Genomic DNA, 22,707 nt, shown 5'->3' on the forward strand with positions numbered 1-22,707 from the left:
ATGCAATATTTAAGTCTCCTACTTTTTGTGTGCAGCATGCATATATATATATATATATATATATATATATATATATATATATATATATATATATATATATATATATATATATATATATATATATATATATATATATATATATATATATATATATATATACACACACACTAATGTTTAAAGTTTTGAAAGAGTCGCTGATATTTTTAATTCATTTAAAAGACGTGTTCACAAAGGCTGCATCTGTTTGATCACAAATACAGTGAAAACTAATATTTGTGAAATATTACATTTAAAAAATGCTTTTCTATTTTAATATATTTTCAGCAGCCATTACTGCAGTCTTCAATGTCGCACAATCCTAAAATCCATTTCCAAAATCAATTTCTTAAAAAATATAATATGACTGACTCTAAAATTTTGAATGCTAGTCTATGTAATTTATTCAGTGTTTATTTCTAGAAAATTGTGAAATTACTGATCTCAGAAATGTTTTATTTATTTATTTATTTATTTTTTAAAGCAAGGACCACAATGGAAATAAGTTACTGTAACTTTGTGTTATCCTTGACAAGAAGGTTGTAACAGTGAATTACTACTTTTTGTGTCAAATAAATACAACTCAACTCAATCTAGGTTTCAAATTGTATTTAGATTGCAAACCCTCATAGAAAATGAATTTAAAAAACAAACACTTCTATAAAATGTAGACAGAAATAAATACTTAATTTTTTGGTTCATTTAATGCCTTGTTTGCAAAAAAGTAGCCTTTAATGCCTTGTTTGGAGCAGCATGAGGCTAAGTAATGTAACAGTTTTAATGTTTGGGTGAACTGTTCCTTTAATCTTCAATATAGTTGTAGTATTTCCTTAAGATTTTCGCTTAATTTTCTAATTAAAAAGATTTTCAGATAATCATTTCAATATTTAAGCCATATCCACTCATGCATGTCTCCTTGATGGAAACAGAAAGCATGTAACAATCAAATTTGATTCCCTCTTCCCTGTGTTCCCCCTCCTGGCATAAACATCCTTTTGTAATTAAGTCTGAGTAATGAAATGTATCCCATATCCCTGATCTTGGGTCTGTATACTTGTTTTACAGGCTCTAGTGAAAAGAAGTCCCAGCAGTGGAATGAGCTCCACCATGAAGGAGTCCTCGGCGTTCCAGAGCGAGCTGCGCATGCCGGAGAGTGCCATCCGTCACCAGAGCTCCTCACCCGCGGACAAGGGAAAAGTCACCATCTGTGATGGCAAAAGCAGTGACGACGACAAACCTAAGAAGAGCAGCGTGTGTAAAAACATTGAGGGCTGCAGAGAGGATCTGCTCATCCAAGTGGTATGAGAATTTCTTCACTCTCTGAATCCGTTTTGATATTAGAAGTGCATCTGATTCACTGCAATCATTATTTTTCGCAGACAAGCTCTTCCACAGCAGCCTTGGTGATGGAGTTGCTCATTTTCCTAATGGATGCCATTCAGACCAATTTCCAGCAGGCATCAGCGGTGGGCAGCAGCAGCCGGGCTCAGCACGCTCTAAATGAATTACACACTCAAGACAAGGCGGTTGAGATGACAGATCAGCTCATGGTATGAACCAAACACCTGAAGACTAACTCTAACACCCACATTGATACCTGACACTAAACATGTTTTTATCCTCCAGGTTCCCACACTTGGCTCACAAGAGGGCGCTTTTGAGAACGTCAGGATGAACTACAGTGGAGATCAAGGACAGACCATCCGCCAGCTCATCAGCGCCCATGTGCTTCGTCGGGTGGCCATGTGTGTGCTGTCGTCCCCACACGGACGCAGACAACACCTCGCTGTCAGCCATGAGAAGGGCAAGGTAATTCAGAAATCCTAAACGCGAGTTTGTGCCTTCGCTACTTTTTTAATTGTGACTACATGGTGGCTGGCTGTATTTTTTGCAGATCACAGTTCTGCAGTTGTCTGCGCTGTTGAAGCAGGCTGACTCCAGTAAGAGGAAACTGACTCTGACTCGCCTGGCTTCCGCTCCAGTCCCCTTCACAGTGCTTAGTCTCACTGGAAACCCCTGTAATGAGGACTATCTGGCAGTGTGTGGACTCAAGGTAACAAACGCAGACACAAATTTGAAGGAATTTATTTCACAGTTTCCACTGAATAATTTCACAGGGAGATTTAGGAATTATTTCACAGGTTTGTTTCCTCTGACTTTAGTCTTGTTTGTCTGTCTCTCATCTTCAGGACTGCCACGTTCTGACATTCAGCAGTACAGGCTCTGTCTCAGATCACTTAGTCCTGCATCCTCAACTTGCCACTGGAAACTTCATCATCAAGGCCATATGGTTTCCTGGGTCACAGACTGAATTGGCCATCATCACTGCTGATTTTGTCAAGGTGAGTAATTTTACTTGTTATAGAACTTACATTTTATTTCAAGGTAATCGATATATTGGCCCGGCCAGAATTTGGCCAATAATTATCTGTTCATGTTCATTATCTATCTTAAAGGCAAAATGCCAAAAAACAACAACAAATCTTTAAAGGAACACTCAGTTTTTTTGGAAATAGGCTCATTTTACAACTCCCCAAAAGTTAAACAGTTGAGTTTTACCGTTTTTGAATCCATTCAGCCGGTCTCCAGGTCAGGCGGTAGCACTTTTAGCTTAGTTTAGCATAGATCATTGAATCAGATTAGACCATTAGCATTTGTTCATCAAAAATGACCAAAGAGTTTTCAATAATTTTCCTATTTAAACTTGACATTTCTGTAGTTACATCATGTACGAAGACCGAAATGAAAAGTTTCGATTTTCTAGGCTGATATGGCTAGGAACTATACTCTCATTCCGGCATAATAATCAAGGAACTTTGCTGCCGTGCCATGGGTGCAGCAGGCGCAATGATATTACGCTGCACCTGAAAGTAGTCCCCAGCTATATCATGGGCTACTGAGCTAGGGACTGCTTTCAGATTTTTAGAACAGCAGCATTTATTTGGAGAAGAAACACTTTGTAACAATATAAATATCTTTACTGTCACATTTGATAAATTTTAATGAATCCTTGCTGATCAGCTTTAAAAAAAATCTTACTGACTGCAAACTTTTGAACACAACTGTATGTATAACAAGTTCTTGCTGTATTAAAAATACATTTATCCTCAAAAGTGACACAAATTTGCCTATATAGTCATGTGTCATCAATTCTATCAAAAGTAATGCCCCTTAAATCACACTTTTTTTTTAGATTTATGACTTATCTGTGGATGCCCTGAGCCCCATGTACTACTTCCTGCTACCAAGTTCAAAGATCAGAGATGCCACATTCCTGTTCAACGAGGAGGGCAAAAACATCATCGTGATCATGTCCTCAGCTGGCTACATGTACACTCAGATGATGGATGAGTCCAGCAGTGCCCAGCATGGCCCTTTCTACGTCACCAACGTTCTGGAGATCAACCATGAGGATCTGAAGGTTTTTACAATGGTTTATTTTCCTGTATAGTCAGATAGACTGCAGTAAGTTAACCAAGTGGATTCAGAATGGATTGAGTGTGACCGTTTGTATTGTGTTTGCTTCGCAGGACAGTAATGGCCAGGTGGCTGGAGGCGGAGTCTCTGTGTACTACTCCCACGTCCTGCAGATGCTCTTCTTCAGCTACAGTCAGGGCAAGTCATTCGCTGCCACAGTGAGCTGCAGCAACATGGAAACACAGAGACTCTTTACCATCAATGTCAAAGGGTAGGATTTCTCCTCTTCTAAATTTGTACAGAAAAGTCTTCAAATCTTAAAATGAGATTTTAGCACTCTTTCTCTCAAGTGTTTTGTTTTTCTCTAATGTTTGTTCTCTTGTATATGCAGATCTAATGGAGGTAGTAAGACGTCTCCAGCTCTCTGTCAGTGGTCAGAAGTCATGAACCACCCAGGCTTGGTGTGCTGTGTCCAGCAGACCACAGGAATCCCGCTGGTCATCATGGTTAAACCAGACACGTTTCTCATCCAGGAGATCAAAACCCTGCCTGCAAAAGCTAAGGTCAGTTCCTAGAATTTCCTAGTGGTCCTAAGGAAGTATAGAATATATATATTGTGAAACTTTGAATATTTTATTGTAGTAAAAAAAAACAAAAAAAAAAACAGATTGATTTCTGTGATAAGTGTGAATCATTTAATGTAACATCTGTTGTTTTGTATTTTTGTTCCCCCCTGCCCACCACTTCTGAGGCTGCTCTAATGTTTTTGCTCACTTCCTGTGGCTAGCATATGATCACACTAATTAATTGCAGTTAATAATGTTAGATGTGATTAATCACAGAAAACTGTGTATTTTACTTAATTTATTCACAGCCTTGGAAATATTATAAAATAGTAAATATAAACAAAGTACAAATTATAAATTTAATAAAAAAAAAAAAAAATTGAGTTTAGTTTGCATTATTGGTGCATTTTGAAGATTGAATGCCAGAAATTTCGATTAAAAGCATATTGACACTGAATTTTTATTATCTATCTATATTAAAATTATTCTCTGTTTTAAAAGTACAAATAATAAATATTTAATAACGATTAAAAAGATTTGTGTTGAGATTAGTTGCATTACTGGTACATTTTGATGCATTTTGATGATTATTGAATGCCAGAAATTGATTAAATGCATATTGACACTGAATTATTATTATCAATTTATATTAAAATTGCAGTCTATTATCATTCCTAGTTTCCGTAGTCACCCAAGTCCCAAATAGGACATACTGAATAGAACAGTTTAGTATCACACACAAGTTCTTGGTAACAAATGAATATCCACTGAATATTTAGTACCAATACCAGGGTACCAGAGGCTGGAATGGGCAAAAAGTGTGTACAATAAATTCTAATAGGGTGCAAACACAAATAAACAATTCTCTCTCTTCCCCTAAGATTCAGGACATGGTTGCAATCCGTCACACAGCAAGCAACGAGCAGCAGCGCACCACCATGATACTGCTGTGTGAAGATGGCAGTCTCCGTATATACATGGCCAATGTGGAGAACACATCCTATTGGCTCCAGCCCTCCCTTCAGCCTAGCAGTGTGATCAACATCATGAAACCTGTCCGCAAACGCAAGACAGCCACGGCCAGTGAGTCACGCCACATTTGCTCTGATTAATCACATTGTTTAGTGTTATTTAGAGAGATTTGTTTCATTTTGTGTTTTGCCTCATCAGCCACACGCACATCCAGCCAAGTTACTTTCCCTGTGGACTTCTTCGAGCACAATCAGCAGCTGACAGAGGTGGAGTTTGGAGGCAATGACTTGCTGCAGGTCTACAACGGCCAACAGATCAAACACCGCCTGAATTCTACAGGGATGTATGTGGCCAACACCAAGGTAACAAACATGATTCAAGCTACAGTATAATTTAGAAATTATCATTTAATGGCTCGCTAAGACATTCTCACTTTGAGTCATTTATGTTGGTTCCTGTCAACAGCCTGGAGGTTTCACGGTGGAAGTGGTGAACAATAACAACTCAATGGTGATGACGGGAATGAGGGTGCAGGTGGGCACTCAGGCCATTGAGCGAGCTCCCTCTTACATTGAAATCTTTGGGCGCACCATGCAGCTCAACCTGACACGTTCCCGCTGGTTTGACTTCCCTTTCACTCGTGAGGAAGCCCTTCAGGCAGACAAGAAGCTCTCCATTTTCAGTAAGAGCCCAACAGACAAAACAAAAAGAAAAGAATAGTAATTGCACTATTAGATTTAAATTAGATCAGATTAAAAAATTAAATACATTACATTATTTTGTAAAATTCAGATTATTATATTGTGAAATAAAAGTAGATGCAGATTTTTGTTTTAATGTCATTTGCTTAAAGAAATTGTGATCTGCTATAAATATATTATATTATGTGAGTGTGTGTGTGTGCGCCAAAATAAAAAAATTGACACTTTTAATATATTTATATAAATAATCGATTGCAATTTTTAATCATAACTTTTGTTTTTAAAAAATGAATTCCATACATTTAAGCTCTTAACATTAGTGGTGATTTATAATGAATAATTCTGATGTTTGTTTGTTTTGTTTCAGTTGGTGCTTCAGTCGACCCAGCAGGTGTCACCATGCTGGACTCCATTAAGATTTATGGCAAAACCAAAGAGCAGTTTGGCTGGCCAGATGAGCCCCCAGAGGACTTCCCATCAGCTGCAGTCAACAACGTGTGCAGCCCCAACCTAAACCAGGGCAATGGCACCGGAGACAGTGACATCACCAGCCCCATCACAACAAGTGGCACTGTACTGGAGAGGTATACTTGTCTCCTAAGCCTGGGTGCTCCGATTTCAACCTATTAATTAATGATTTCCTGTAGAGAAAATGTCTTCTATCTGTCTTCATTTCAATGAATTCACTGCATTTAATCTGTATTATTGTCTCAAGAGTGCCCGTAATTGATGTCGATTAACGTAACCGAGACGAAGAGCAGAGGAAAGAGAAGGGATTTGGGGAGGGGTGTGCGTGACGTGTCCAGTGCATGGCTGCCGCCATCATAATGACCTCGTGCTAGCACGCTTGCGTTTCCTGTGTTTGACATACAAATCATTTTTACGCATTTCTTTTCTGTGATCCTCACACATTTTTCTTTTTCTTTGCTCCCTAACACAAAAAAAAAGTTGTGAAACTGAGTCCTTATCAGCCTTGGACCGGTTAGTAACTGCCCTTTCTCTGCTTGTGTGCATGGTGTTTTGCTCGTGTGTGCGTGTATGTGTGAGAGACAGCAGTCAGACTGAGCTTGCTCTGGTGTAGTTCATGCAGGACAATTACAGCATTAGTAATCACATAGGTGTTTTACTTTAACGCTTTTAACGTTTGGTAATGTGTTATGGTTTGAATATGGCAATGCTTTGAGAATGATGTAGAGTTGGAATATGTTAGAATGGATTGCTATAATTTTAATATAATACATTGTTTTATTCTAATCTTTTTATGTATACATTCTAGGTTGGTCGTCAGCTCACTGGAAGCTCTAGAGAGCTGCTTTGCTGTGGGTTCCCCCAATGAAAAGGTAAGGAAATCTTGTTCTCTTTGTGATTTTATAGATATCAAAAGAACCAGTACCAGGTGATCCAAAATTAGAATAAATGTTTAAAATGAAGAGCACTTACATAGGATGAAGAATCCATATCGGTTACTTAATAAAACTGTTTATTGTGCATGGAGCGGGTACATCTTACAGGCTGCCATGCTGAGATCACATGATCAACTGATATACTACTCATTTCTTGCTGTTATTAGACATTTTTGCTTCAGGAATAAATTATTCATGGTTGGCTGTCAATAGCATTTCTAAAGTGGCATCAGTAACTGAAAACTTTGTGAATTATCATCCACACCACTAGGTGTCAGTATAATTATAAAAGATTTAAAGACAGTATAAAAGACTGTCTTTAAAAAACAAATTAAATCTTTAAAAAACAAATTAAAAACTAAAAATGATACCATTGTAGGAAATTAATTGTACATAATTCAGTGCTTGTAAAATTTTTGCTGTAAAATCGATTTTGTTTTCAAAAATCAGATGAACTTTTGTTTTGCGATAAATGTTTTTTATATAATAAAACGTTATTTTAGTACATGTAAATATTTTCCAAATATATACTGTGTGTTTATATATACACAGTACACATGTAAGCAAACTTTTAGTGTTTTTACACTGATTATTTTTTTTACAAGATTATACAGTTTTACTAATTTAATACTTCTGGTTGTTATTATTACAATTTTTTATATATTTTTTTTTTTACAATTTTTAGTTCAGTTTTCATCTTATTTCAGTTAACTAAATCAACTTTTAATAGGTTTAATGCAAAATTACAATACTGCTTTGTACTGCGAGATTTTTTCACTTTATTTTTGATTTGTTTTCAATGAAATTTGCATTTACATGTGACTTTCCATCCCTACAATCTATAGGAGAAAAATAAAGCTGCGGCTCTAGAGTTGGCCACTCTCCTCCTGTCTATCCCCACTCCTGCTGGAGTACAACAGCAGACCAAAGGCCTTCTGGCTAGCCTGCACACCAGCCGCACAGCCTACCACAACCACAAGGTGCAAACATGATCACTTTTATCCTGTGATAGACATGAATCACTATATTGTTTTGCTCAGCTTTTTAACTGGTGCTTAATCTGTGTTTAGGATCAGTCTCTGCTGAGCAACGCAGTACAGTGTCTGAACAGCTGCAGTAAAGAAGGGAAGGAGCTGGACCCTGATGTGTTCCAGAGACTGGTGATCACAGCCCGCTCCATCGCCATCATGAGACCCAACAACCTTGTGCACTTCACCGAGTCCAGACTTCCTCAGTCAGACACTGGTACACCCATTGAACCTCTTAGACGTTCATCTTGTTGTCCTTTTATGTGCCTTTTCATGAAGTCAGCGTTTCCTCTCTTTAGATGTAGGTGATGATGGGAAGGATGGACTGAAGCAAGCTGATACTGAGAGCTGTAGCTTCATCATGCAGCTGGTCACTAACTTCTGGAAGCTTCATGCTCTCAAACCCAAAAATGCTTTTTTGGCTCCCGCCTGTTTGCCAGGTATATAGTCACACGGTGGTGTTTATTGATTTGAGCCACACTAGGAGTTCATTGATTTATTGTTCTAGGAATCTGACACATTTTTACGTTTTTCATTTAGGTCTAACTCACATTGAAGCCACAGTCAATGCACTGATTGATATCATCCACGGTTACTGCACCTGTGAGCTGGATTACATCAACGTGGCATCTAAAATCTACATGCAGATGCTGCTCTGCCCTGTACGTGTTCTATTGTCGTTCTTCTCCATAATCCATATATTTTGAGAAAAACTAATATTGCAATTCTTACATCTTTCTTATCTACAGGATATCTCTGTGAGCTTTGCTTGCAAACAGGCTCTGATTAGAGTTTTAAGACCCAGAAACAAACGCAGGCATGTGACCTTGCCTTCTCCTCCGCGGTCCAATACGCCTATGGGTATGAGCCATGCCTTTCAGCTTTGTGACTTGTACAAACCTCAAAACGAATCAACCCCAAAAATAATGCATTGCTATGCTTTCATAACCTAGGAGATAAAGATGACGACGATGATGACGATGCTGATGAGAAGATGCAGCCCTCCAACATGACGGGAGGGGAAAGCGGCAGGCAGGAGAGTCAAGAACAAAGCGAGGTGGACCACGGAGACTTTGAGATGGTGGTGAGTTTCGACTCCACTGTGAATCCAGCTGTTGGACACTTAGAAGTGTTAATCTGACAGTGATTAAACTGTATGCATGTCAGCAAACTAACATTGCTTACATTTTTTTTTTTTTTTTTTATTGATTCAATAAAAGTTATTGGGCAATAATAATGATCATCTATAAATTATGTAAGGTCATATAATTATATATTAATATACCATGTACTGAACAAATAATCATCACAAGTCATGGTGCGTTAGTTTTTTCATATTCCATAATGTGGACAATTAATTAGGAAGAAAACAACAACAATAAATTAACTTTGGCCAAATAGATTTGTCAAGTAAACTGAGAACGTCGAATTCATGCTTTTAAGAGCCAGGCCCCCCAAAACATCTGTTTTGAACACTGTAATGATATATTTGAGATGGAGGTAGTTGTTTTAAAATGAGTCTTTGTCCAAACTACTGTATGTAAAGAAGGCGGTTATGTAATCCTCTCCTCTCTGTGTTTGATCTACAGTCTGAGTCTATGGTCCTGGATACGGCTGAGAATGTAAACAATGGAAACCCTTCTCCTCTTGAAGCTCTGCTAGCAGGGGCAGAGGGCTTCCCACCCATGCTGGACATCCCTCCAGACGCTGATGATGAGACCATGGTGGAGCTGGCTATAGCTCTCAGTCTGCAACAAGACCAGCAAGGTCACCGTTTACCTGGTCAAATGTTTGGAATCCAGTACTTTTTGTTTTTTAAGTGTCTTATGTACACCAAAGCTGCAATTATTTGATAAAAAACTGTGATATTGTGAAATATTATTACAGTTTAAAATAACTGTTTTCTGTTTGAATATATTTGAAAATGTAATTTATTCCTGAGTTTTCTGCAGTCGTTACAGTTTTCCCATCACAGGAATATATAATATTTTAAAACGTATTAAAATGGGAACTGTTCTTTATAATCATGTTTTACAATATTACTGTTTAACTGTATTCACCAAATAAATGCGGCCTTGTTGAACATTGGAGACTTTAAAAAAAAAATTTTTTTTTTTATTGTTCCAAAATTGACCGGTAGTGCATGTGTCATTCCTTGTCTAATGTGTAGTCCATGTTGTGTCTGCAGGCAGCAGCAGCAGTGCTTTGGGCCTACAGAGTCTGGGCCTATCTGGTCAGGCCCCAAGCTCCTCATCCCTGGACGCAGGAACCCTTTCTGACACCACTGCATCAGGTAACTGCACCCATCTCTCCAAAAGACACATTTTCAGTCAGGGGTGGACAATCTGACCATTTTATATTGTGGTCTTTTATGCCCTCGTAATAATATAATAATAAAACTACAGCAATGACTGCCTGCTAGATGGCTGTGCTGACTGGCCAATTTATACCATATGTCTGTATCATGTGTCTTGAATTCGTTGTGACATATTTGAAAAACACTTCAGCGTGAGCTGTGTGGCAAATCAAATTTTTCGTTTTGATTTCAAATGGAGCGGAACATGAACAAGTAAAGTATATTTGAGGTTTCAGGAGCATGCCTAAATGGTGAAATATACACACAAAAATCTCAATGTCCATCTCAAGTATTTACATAAAGTCAGTCAGTTGTGTCGTAAGTGAACATAAACATTTGGGAAAGAAATGCATAAGTAAATTAGATCCGTGCATTCCGTCTGCTGCTGTCTGTGTCATTAATGTTAATCAAACAAAAGAGAAAATCATTCACTGCTCTTGACTGAAGAACTTTAGTAGCTTTAATAAGAATCAATTTAATTCATATAGTGAAGACAATGTAGTGATTTAAGTTTAACTTAGGTTTTAATTACCATTTTGACAACTGATTTTTTTAATGCAATACTGTTTTAAATTTTGCAAATTGATAAGTCTGTAAGCTTGTTCCGGTCTGGATATTCTCAAGAGAACATCTCAAAATTGGGAAGATTGCGATTCAGATCGTGATTGTTAAAAGAAAATTGTGGTGATATTTTGGGAAGATTGTCCACCCCTACTTTCTGTCATGCTTACTGCATGCTCACCCAGCATTCCTCTTGTCATCCCTTCATGTCCCATAATTTTAATTACAATCATTTTCAAACATATGGCTGTTTTTCTAGGCATTTGTTTGTGTGCACCTTTAGAAACCCCCCTTAGCAAAGCCTGCTGTTTTTTTCCTGTAACAGCTCTGGTTATGCTTTCAGCCCCAGCCTCGGATGATGAGGGGAGCACAGCGGCCACAGACGGCTCGACGCTGCGCACCTCTCCCGCCGAGCACGGGGGCAGCGTGGGCTCTGAGAGCGGCGGCAGCGCCATCGACTCGGTTGCAGGAGAACACAATGGTAAGACTGTATTTCTACTGTTTGTCTGATGTTTTTGAATGTAAATTATTTTGAAGTGGATTGTTTTGGATAGTTTCATCAATTCAGGATGATGTGTGCGTTTCAGTGTCTGGCCGCAGCAGTGCTTATGGGGACACAACTGTTGAAGGACACCCTGCAGGGCCAGGCAGCGTGAGCTCCAGCACAGGAGCCATCAGCACCACCACGGCCCAGCATGAAGGAGATGGATCAGAGGGCGAAGGAGAGACAGAGGGCGACATCCACACCAGCAACAGGTCTGTCTACATGATGGAGCACTTGTCTCCTACTATAAACTAGAATAAAATGTACTTTATGCACTGTCTCACTCCTTTCTCCAGGTTGCACATGGTGCGTTTGATGCTCTTGGAGCGTCTCTTGCAGCATCTGCCCCAGCTCCACACTGTAGGTGGAGTTCAGGCCATCCCCTACATGCAGGTCATCCTCATGCTGACTACAGATTTGGATGGAGAGGACGAGAAAGACAAAGGAGCCCTGGATGACCTTCTGGCCCAACTCATCACCGAGCTTAGCATGCATAAGAAGGTATGACTACATTAAGAAAGAACTTAAATGCATTTTTCTTGTATGGAAACACAATATGGATTGTCATTTATGGTTTCCAGGATGTTTCAAAGAAGAATGAGCGCAGCTCCATAAACGAAGTGCACCTGGTCATCATGAGGCTCCTCAGTGTCTTTATGTCCCGCACCAAGTCTGGCTCAAAATCCTCCTCTGAGGTAACTCTCAACTTCAGTCTGGTAATACAGTGCTCAAAAGGCTTTGTTCTAAAAGTTTAAATTATATTTTCGAACCACAAAGTCTGAGAATTAAACCTCAATCCAAACTACCAGTCAAAAGTTTGGAGTCGATAAGATTTTTTATTTTTTTTTTTGTCCCTTATGCTTACAAAGGCTGCATTTATTTGATAAAAAAAGTACAGTAAAAATAGTAATATTGTGAAATGTTACAATGTAAAATAACTGTTTCCTATTTGAATATTTTAAAGGGTAATATATTGCTGTGATGCTGAATTTTCAGCATCATTACTCCAGTTTTCAGTGTCACGTGATCCTTCAGAAATCATTCTAATATGCTGATTTGTTTCATTATCAATGATAACATTTTACATTTACATTTATTCATTTAGCTGACGCTTTTATCCAAAGCGACTTACAATTGCTATATATGTCAGAGGTCGCACGCCTCTGGAGCAACTAGGGGGTTAAGTGTCTTGCTCAGGGACACATTGGTGTCTCACAGTGGATTCGAACCCGGGTCTCTCACACCAAAGGCATGTGTCTTATCCACTGCACCATCACCACCCCGCACCATCCTTTTAAGCAGCTCAACCGATAAAACGGTTGAGCTGCTTAATATTTTTTTTGGAAACGGTTACATTTTTACATGATCCTTCAGTTAATAGAACATTGACAAATAATTTGACATTAATGTATCCTTGCTGAATAAAAGCATTAATTTATTTAAAAAAAATTATACTTCCTTATTTTAACATTTAACAGTTTGTAATTCTTTGAGAAATAAAATGTAACTCATTTATTTTCTTTTTTTAGGAAATGTATTTTTGAAGATTAATTTTAAGAATTGTAATAAGAACGTTTGAAATCTGCCAATAATTTACATTTGATAAAATGGTCAGCATTTAAAATGTCCCTGACAACATTGATTGTCAGCCACACACTTTGATTGGAATTTGGCCGCCTCTTTTATAAACCTATTTGGATGCTCCATTTTAGATTAGTCTTCCTGCCTTGAACTTAAGCTTACATTAACACTGTTTTGCTTCAGGAAGTGTACATTTCTAATACGGTTGTTTACATGTTTCTACCAGGTTCAGTTTGCAGAACAGTGAATGTGAAAACTGTCAAATAATTCAGTTTCGTCTCTGTTGTCTCGCCAGTCGTCTTCTCTCATCTCCAATGCAACAGCTACCGCTCTGCTCAGCATGGGAGCGATAGACTACTGCCTGCATGTTCTCAAATCCCTGCTGGAGTTCTGGAAGACTCAGCAGGGCGAGGAGGAGCCAACGGCCACCAGTCAGCTCCTAAAACCCCACACTTCCTCCTCACCCCCAGATATGAGCCCCTTCTTCCTGCGTCAGTATGTCAAGGTACAGGCTGGGTCTTAAAAAGCTTGCTCTTGTGTATATGTATTGCATAAGAAAAATCATGATCTTTAAATTATGGGTGTGTTTCTCAGGGCCATGCTGCTGATGTGTTTGAAGCGTACTCTCAGCTTCTCACCGAGATGGTCCTCCGACTGCCATACCAGATCAAGAAAATTGCAGACGCCAACCCGCGCATCCCACCGCCAATCTTTGATCACTCCTGGTTCTATTTCCTGTCAGAGGTAATGCACGTAATTCACTTTTGGCTTGTGCTGAAGAGTTTTCAGTGAATAATTTAGCATGAAAGCATGAATCAACTTTCTTCAATCATCTTCCAGTATCTGATGATCCAGCAGACGCCGTTCGTGAGGCGACAAGTGAGGAAGCTCCTGCTGTTCATCTGTGGCTCCAAAGAGAAATACCGTCAACTCCGAGATCTCCACACGCTGGACTCCCACGTGCGGGGCATCAAGAAGCTTCTGGAGGAGCAGGGCATCTTCCTGAGGGGAGGAATCGTGACCGTGACATCTGGCTCAGCTCTACAGTATGACACTCTCATTAGTCTGGTGAGTAAACAGGCTTGTGTGAATTTTACTCTTCCTTGAGTTTGGATTTGCTTGACCTTTTTTCCTTTTACACAGATGGAGCACCTTAAAGCATGTGCTGAAATAGCCACTCAGAGAACGATCAACTGGCAGAAGTTCTGCATGAAGGACGACTGTAAGTATACAATGTGTCCTACATTAACATTTATGCATTTGGCAGATGTTTTTATCCAAAGTGACTTGCATTAGCAGTTCTTGCTATCCCTAGGAATCAAACCCATGAGTTTGGTGTCACTAGTGGTACTAATCAAATTCTTTCTCTCTGTGTAGCGGTGTTGTACTTCCTGCTGCAAGTGAGTTTCCTGGTGGATGAAGGTGTTTCTCCGGTCTTGCTGCAGCTGCTCTCTTGTGCTTTATGTGGCAGTAAAGTCCTGGCGGCCTCCTCTGGAGCTTCAGGTGGAGGTTCATCTCAGCCCTCTCAGAGCAAATCCTCCAGCAAGAAGAGCAAGAAAGAGGACAAGGAAAAAGACAAAGAAGGTTTGGTGATCTTTGAGCAATACCCAACTATCATTAGGATTAATAATAATAAATAAAAAAATTCCATGGTACTTTTCTCAATGTTCCTGTTGTGTTTTCTGCAGGAGATGGAGCTGGCAGTCAGGAAGATCAGCTGTGTACAGCTCTGGTCAGTCAGCTCAATAAATTTGCAGATAAGGAGACACTTATTCAATTCTTGCGTTGCTTCCTGCTCGAGTCCAACTCTTCCTCTGTGCGCTGGCAAGCCCACTGCCTCACACTGCATATCTACAGGTACTTAGCTACTACATGCAAGCACCTTCCCTAAACACACTCTCATGTCCTGTGCTTTGAACTTGATCCAGATGTTCCATCTTAAATCAAATGAATTATTTACCTTGCAGGAACTCAAACAAATCCCAGCAGGAGTTGCTGCTTGACCTGATGTGGGCCATTTGGCCAGAACTACCCGCTTATGGTCGTAAAGCAGCCCAGTTTGTGGACCTACTCGGATACTTCTCGCTTAAAACACCTCAGACGGAAAAGAAGGTAGTGTTCTGCCCTTTATCTCAAACGCCTTGCTTGAGTATGCAGTCAGATAACGCCTCCCAAAGACAACAGACACAGGAATTGTTTCCAAGGTTTACTGCTGCCCAAGGAATAACGTAAAACTGTAAAAATACAGAATCCTAAATGTACAGCGTCAATTACATGTTTGCTTAAGCACAACAAAGGCTTTTACATTGAATATAGTTAGCATCAACTATAACAGAAACAGATTGTGCATTCACGAAACAAAGAAAACTAAATTTACATCTGGGATATAACAATTAAATATGCATAGGAATTATAATGTAGCAACATCTACATACATTCAAAACAACTTAAATAAAGGAGCAATAGTAGCCATGACCGCATGCTCTTCTTTGCTGCAGGGCTCACATTTGTGATGTCATCATATAAGGACATTAACAAAATTATATGCAATACCCAACTTTGAACAGAAGGGGTCACTTTACTACAACTTTTATATCAAATAAATGCAGAATGTTCATATAGAACAGCACAGGTAGTGATACTCGAATATGTGATTCGGTATTAAATGACTGGGTAGAATTTGATTTATAATTTATGAACATACATTACTGTTCAAAATTTTGGGTCAGATTAGAATACGATTTTTTTTTTTTTTAGATGGTTTTTATGCTCACTAGGGCTGATCAAAAATACAGTAAAAAGTGAAATATTACATTAACAATTTTTTTTGTTTGTTTAATTTACCATTACATTATAAAATATATTCAATTGTGCTGCTTAATATTTTTTTAGGTTTCTTTGATTAGAAAGTTCAAAAGAACTGCGTTTATTTGAAATATAAATGTTTTGTAACATCACAAATGTTTCTTTTGATCAATGTAATGTGTCCTTGCTGAATGAAAGTATACATTTATTTCAAAAGAAAATTTTAAAACAAATCTTACTAACCCCAAACTTTTGAGTCGTAGTGTAATGAGTTGGTAATTTATTAGATTTAAAATGTTAGTGTGAGTGTTTTGCATTGCAGCTAATGTTTTGATTCTGTGTTTTCCAGCTGAAGGAATACTCTCAAAAGGCTGTAGAAATTTTGAGGGCACAGAACCACATCCTGACCAATCATCCCAATTCAAATATATACAAGTAAGTGTTCCCAGCATGCTCTCATTGGACTAGGGTATTTTGGGTCATGGATGCGATAACATCCCTTTTTCACACTTGTCTTCTCAGCACCCTCTCTGGACTGGTGGAATTTGATGGATTTTACCTGGAGAGTGATCCTTGCTTGGTGTGCAACAATCCTGAAGTGCCCTTCTCTGTGAGTGATGTTCCTGATAGGGATGCACGATATTGGATTTTTGCCGATATCCGAAATGCTGATATTTTTCAACTCATTTTGGCCAATTGCCGATACAGATATATATTTATTTTGTTTGGAAACAACAGCAAGTCTCTCCTGTGCAGAAATTATAAGCAAAATATTTTTAATTTTGGTTAGTTTTTAACAAGAACTTATTTGTTAGAATTAAACAATAATGAAGGTTTTTTTGACAGTACATTGAAACTTTGAAAATAACTAAAAATAAACTATATATCAATCGCTGCATTTTTTTTCCCCCAGAAAAATGCTGTTAAACCTAACATTTCATTTTTTTAAATGTAACATTTGTAGATGGTCTAAAGGAAAAGAGTTGTAAAAATTCTGAATCTTTTAGAGCTTATGATATGTTTAAAAAATAAAACACATTACACATTAATGAATAAATCAGTATATATAAAATAATTTAATTTACAAGCGTCATGTTTGACTATGTAAATCAGAAACTATGTAAATCACGCTACCCAGGCGGGATACCTCTCATTTCGACCAATCACATGAATGAATGCAAGCAGAGTCGGTCTACTTCCTTGTGTGGTGCGTGAGAGCATGTCGGGGAGGCGCGCGGAGTAGTAGAATAATAATGAATTATTGATTACTAATTTGAATCAGTACTTTATAACGAAAATCATATCTTAAAATGAAAAGAAGCAGGCTTTTGCAATCACAACATTTTAAACCGTAAACTCCTGGAAAGTCCAAGGATCCAGTGAACGAATTCAAACAGTAAGCTCAAAACAGCACTAATGCCGATTTTATCAGCCATTACGGAGAGAATAGTGACTTACGTCCAGATGTCAGTAAAATTATTATTTTCAGCGTGTATTTGGCTTAAAAGCAAGAGTGATTTATAATGAACGCTGATTATGCGGTGGTCAGAGATTTAGCGATTCTGAATGGGTCCGTATATTAAAGGCAGGGGATTTAGTGGTCTGTGGCGTCTCCCTGTGGTCCTGTTTGGTATTGCAGCTTGACTTGTGCTAATTTGTATTGATTTGTACCGGCACTTCTTTTTTTCCACTTCAAGCACTGCCCCTACAGATTAAAACTCCTTACTGAGCGGGCATTAGGACCCGTGGGAGGCTGCCGCTGCACGTGCTGTTTCTGTTTACTCTGTCACACACCGAACGCGTCATTCTGTACGTGCTTTCACAGATTAAATGCAGCCATCCAAAAGAGTGAATTTAATCATCATTCAGACAAAACTTTGCTTCAAGAATGAGCCACATTGCTGATGTGATCTAATCACTAGCACACCCTGAGCACATGTACGTTAACGCAGTCCTCTTACCGGCAAGACATATCGGCATAATTTGTCATATCGGGCCAATGCCGATATTTACATTTAAAGCCTTTATCGGCCGATTCCGATAATATCGTGCATCCCTAGTTTCTGACATGTCACATATAACGGTTGTTTAAGTTGCTACGGTTCTAAATGTTGGTCTACTTTATTCCCTATGCTCTTAGAACATCAAACTCTCATCTATCAAAGTGGACACGCGTTACACCACCACTCAGCAAGTGGTGAAGCTGATTGGCAGCCACACAATCAGCAAAGTTACTGTGAAGATTGGCGATCTTAAGAGAACCAAGATGGTTCGCACGATCAACCTTTACTACAACAACAGGACCGTACAGGCCATTGTAGAGCTGAAGAACAAGTGAGCATACTAATCAGACTCTTAAAAATGACAATTTTTTTGGAGCTGTATTTGTAGAAATTTGATGATACATTAAAATAATTTGACATTTGTGTTCACAGACCTGCTCGCTGGCACAAAGCTAAGAAGGTGCAGTTGACCCCTGGCCAAACTGAAGTGAAGATCGACCTCCCTCTCCCCATTGTGGCTTCCAACCTGATGATTGAATTCTCTGATTTCTATGAGAACTACCAGGCATCTACAGAGACCCTGCAGTGTCCTCGTTGCAGCGCCTCTGTCCCTGCCAATCCAGGAGTCTGTGGCAACTGTGGAGAGAATGTGTATCAGTGCCACAAGTGCAGGTAGGCATAGTGTGAATATTGTACAAAGACCCAAGAAAACTGACAGAATTGCAGTGAAATTGAGATTGTAATTGTCTGTTTTGAATTTTCCAGATCCATTAATTATGACGAGAAGGACCCATTCCTGTGCAATGCCTGTGGTTTCTGTAAATATGCACGCTTTGACTTCATGCTGTATGCAAAACCCTGCTGTGCTGTGGATCCTATAGAAAATGAAGAAGACAGGAAAAAGGTATGGCAGGCATATCTAATATATAAAAATAAATGTCCATTTATGTAGATTGTGTAATGTAAAATAGGAATGTGTACAGCAACAACAGAAAACGAGAGATGCAAACAGACCTGGGGCCTGTTCCATAAAACCAAAGGAGCTAGGCTTATTTCAGTGTGTCTGATTTATTTTGAACCAAATCAAGTGACAATAAGTCAGACTAACTGAAATGAACCTGGCTTGTATGGTAAACATGTTTTATGAAACAGGCCCCAGGTTAAGTTAGGAATAGTCTAAATTAGGGGTGTGCCATATCATACAGTCCACGATAATACCGGTATAAATTTTTACAATGTAAAAAAAGTATCATATCGCTATATCAATGATATAGCGAAGCGATGACGTTTTTACTAGGGATGCACCGATTGTTCAGCAGCCAAAATTATTCTACCGAAAATAAGCAAAAAAAACTAATAAATTGTAGAGAACAATGACGTGACGTGATCAAACAGAGGCGCGCACTAACGCAGCAAACATGACGGCAGTGTGGAAGTATTCTCATGAAGATTTGCACTTCGAATTAGGTAGTATGTCATCAATGACAGTAACTCATTGGAAAGGGATGGAAAATGCCCTTCATTGTGTTTGCACTAATAAATACTGCTGCCTGCCAGCTGCAATCACCAATAAAACGTTGTTCCATATTTTTTTGTATATCGTCATAAATATCGTAAATGTAAAAATACATGCTGTTATAAGTCCACTACTAAAATATGTTAATAATTTATTGTGTCCAGGCTGTGACCAACATCAACACTCTACTAGACAAGGCTGACCGTGTTTACCATCAGCTCATGGGTCATCGACCACAGCTGGAGGGTCTGCTGTCTAAAGTAAATGAGGCTGCACCTGAGAAACCACAGGTCAGTCTGTCAGCTTCTGCTTCAGACAGATCAATGACTTTTCTCTCTTGAATTACCCAAATGAGTTTTGGGTGTGGTGTTCATGTTTTCATGGTACTTGACAGGATGATACAGGAGCAGGCGCTGGTCTCGGTACCTCCACTGCCAGTGTCAATCGGTACATTCAGCAGCTGGCACAGGAATATAGCGGAGACTGCAAGACTTCATTCGATGAGCTCTCCAAAATCATCCAGGTTAGAGATAAATAGAGCTGTTACTGTACCAGAATGGTAGTCAAGAACAATACCAGATAATTTTCACGATACTATTTATACTGCAACAAATTTCAGTAGCAACTTATTTGCATAAATGATTACACACATGCTATAAAACTTAAATCATTTTAAGTAATTAAAATATTCACATTTATATTAACAAATGAATTTTAATATTAAATGGCAGTAACAATAATATTTGACTTCCAATTGTTGTTGTTAAAATCTATAATTTTTTATATTATTATTATTTTCTTAAGTTTCTTTTTTAGTAGTGTTGATTATTTTTGTATTATATAATTAACTGGTTATTGGTCTGGTGTTGATGATAATACTACATTAAAATTTTAATGAATAATAATTATTATTGCTATTTTATTTTCATAATATTAATGTTATTTTATCAATCTATCTTGTTTGTGTTGATAATTTTTACATTATGTAATATATTTATGCAGCTAGTGGTGATAGTTTAATATAATTATAAATATTTAAATGAATGTTTATTAGATTTACTCGATAAAGCTAAATAATGTTAATTTAAATAATAATTAGATAATTTTATTATAAAATGGTTGTTGTAATGTCTCTGTTTTTATTACTCATTCAGAAAGTGCTTGCATCGCGTAAGGAGCTGCTGGAGTATGACCTGCAACAGCGCGAAGCTGCTACCAAATCATCTCGCACCTCCACCCAACCCACCTTCACAGCCAGCCAGTATCGCGCCCTGTCTGTGCTGGGATGCGGGTACACATCCTCCACCAAGTGCTACGGCTGTGCGTCTGCTGTCACGGGCCACTGCATCACTCTACTGCGTGCACTGGCAACCAACACTGCCATCAGGCAGATCCTGGTACTGCAGGGTCTCATCCGAGAACTGTTTGAGTACAACCTGCGCCGTGGCACTGGAGCCATGAGGGAGGAGGTCCGCCAGCTCGTCTGTTTGCTTACCAGGTGTATATACACACAAATATACAAATTTCTGAATAGAATGGCTAATACTGTTTGTTCTACAAGATGTTAGCTACTTTTACGTCAATGTATTTTGCAGAGATCACCCAGAAGCCACACAGCAGATGAATGACCTCATTATTGTCAAGGTGTCAGCTGCCCTTAAAGGTCACTGGGCCAACCCTGATCTGGTAACTGTCTTTATTATATAGTAAAGATCACATGTAGCTATTGTTTTTGATGCCTGTGGTAGTACTTATTTGACTGTTTCTTACAATTGTCGTCTCTTCTCATTTAGGTCAGTAGTTTGCAGTATGAAATGCTGCTTCTTACAGACTCCATTGCTAAGGAGGGAGGATGCTGGGAGCTCAGACTTCGCTGTGGTGAGTCCTGTGGTGGATTTCCAGAGCTAAAAGTCTGAACCTTTATTTTGCCTTATGCTGTAGCTGTTCCACAGAAATATAATCTCTCAATATCAATTATTGGCCAATATTGGAGATGCTGTGATCAATAGTGAATATGTATTGAATTTGTTATATATTAGGTCATCTAATGCTCACAGTACATCACATAGCACATATTAATTCATATAATAATAATAAGTAATTATTAGTGCTGGGCAATGACTAATCGCAATTTATCTCATCCAAATAACAGTTTTTTTGGTACATAATATATGTATGTGTACTGTGTATATTCATTTTATATATATATATATGTACGCATGTACGTATATATTTAAGAAAAATGTTATGTTTGTATATTAAATATGAATGAATGATGCATTTTATATAGCGCTTTGTGTATTGCTGTACACCCAAAGCGCTTTACAATCATGTGGGGTGGTCTCTCCTCAACCACCACCAGTGCGCAGCATCCACCTGGATGATGCGACGGCAGCCACAGGACAATGGCGCCAGTGCGCTCACCACACACCAGCTACAGGTGGAGAGGAGAGAGAGTCATTGAGCCAATCAAGTGTATGGGGATTATTAGGAGGCCATGATTGATAAGGGCCAGTAGAGGGAATTTGGCCAGGACACCGGGGTAACACCCCTACTCTTTGCGAGAAGTGCCATGGGATTTTTAATGACCACAGAGAGTCAGGACCTCGGTTTAACATCTCATCCGAAAGACGGATGATAAATAAAATAAATTATGATTATAAATATATAAATATTTTCAAAATATATACTTTGTATATTTATTATGTATATATAAAAACACAAAGTACACACGCATTTGTGACCCTGGACCACAAAACCAGTCTTAAGTCGCTGGGGTATATTTGTAGCAATAGCCAAAAATACATTGTATGGGTCAAAATTATTGATTTTTCTTTTATGCCAAAAATCATTAGGATATTAAGTAAAGATCATGTTCCATGAAGATATTTTGTTAATTTCCCACTGTAAATATATTAAAACTTAATTTTTGATTAGTAAAATGCATTGCTAAGAACTTCATTTGGACAACTTTAATGGCGATTTTTCTCTATTTTGATTTTTTTGCACACTCAAATTCCAGATTTTTATGTAGATTTATCTTGGCCAAATATTGCCCTATCCTAACAAACCATAAATCAATGGAAAGCTTATTTATTCAGCATTCAGATGGTGTATAAATCTCAATTTCGACAAATTTACCCTTATGACTGGTTTTGTGGTCCAGGGTCACACATTATGTAAACACAAACTTATTTTGGATGCGATTTAATCGTTGC

The 22,707-nt window shown here is 38.4% G+C and overlaps 1 protein-coding gene across 1 annotated transcript in view; it reads left to right on the forward strand.

Annotated features, from left to right (window-relative positions):
* The window catches only part of LOC306860211 (E3 ubiquitin-protein ligase UBR4-like), a gene marked incomplete at its 5' end in the record, with an annotated part of 51,813 nt that overhangs the window by 17,440 nt on the left and 11,666 nt on the right, over positions 1-22,707 (forward strand). The window contains 42 exon segments of the mRNA XM_079401785.1: positions 1,102-1,335; positions 1,416-1,586; positions 1,663-1,845; positions 1,931-2,089; positions 2,226-2,378; positions 3,230-3,457; positions 3,567-3,724; positions 3,845-4,016; positions 4,901-5,102; positions 5,190-5,353; positions 5,457-5,673; positions 6,060-6,276; positions 6,969-7,032; positions 7,941-8,075; positions 8,166-8,340; positions 8,423-8,563; positions 8,664-8,785; positions 8,873-8,984; positions 9,077-9,207; positions 9,713-9,890; positions 10,312-10,416; positions 11,384-11,521; positions 11,628-11,796; positions 11,881-12,085; positions 12,166-12,279; positions 13,461-13,670; positions 13,760-13,909; positions 14,006-14,233; positions 14,309-14,387; positions 14,543-14,749; positions 14,854-15,022; positions 15,133-15,277; positions 16,320-16,405; positions 16,493-16,580; positions 18,111-18,304; positions 18,406-18,645; positions 18,739-18,877; positions 19,654-19,779; positions 19,884-20,012; positions 20,644-20,987; positions 21,085-21,175; positions 21,283-21,367. Of these exon segments, the coding sequence (XP_079257911.1) occupies positions 1,102-1,335; positions 1,416-1,586; positions 1,663-1,845; positions 1,931-2,089; positions 2,226-2,378; positions 3,230-3,457; positions 3,567-3,724; positions 3,845-4,016; positions 4,901-5,102; positions 5,190-5,353; positions 5,457-5,673; positions 6,060-6,276; positions 6,969-7,032; positions 7,941-8,075; positions 8,166-8,340; positions 8,423-8,563; positions 8,664-8,785; positions 8,873-8,984; positions 9,077-9,207; positions 9,713-9,890; positions 10,312-10,416; positions 11,384-11,521; positions 11,628-11,796; positions 11,881-12,085; positions 12,166-12,279; positions 13,461-13,670; positions 13,760-13,909; positions 14,006-14,233; positions 14,309-14,387; positions 14,543-14,749; positions 14,854-15,022; positions 15,133-15,277; positions 16,320-16,405; positions 16,493-16,580; positions 18,111-18,304; positions 18,406-18,645; positions 18,739-18,877; positions 19,654-19,779; positions 19,884-20,012; positions 20,644-20,987; positions 21,085-21,175; positions 21,283-21,367 (6,757 nt within the window).

The sequence above is a fragment of the Barbus barbus genome (genome assembly GCF_936440315.1).
Source record: "Barbus barbus genome assembly, chromosome: 41".
NCBI classification, from domain to species: domain Eukaryota; kingdom Metazoa; phylum Chordata; class Actinopteri; order Cypriniformes; family Cyprinidae; genus Barbus; species Barbus barbus.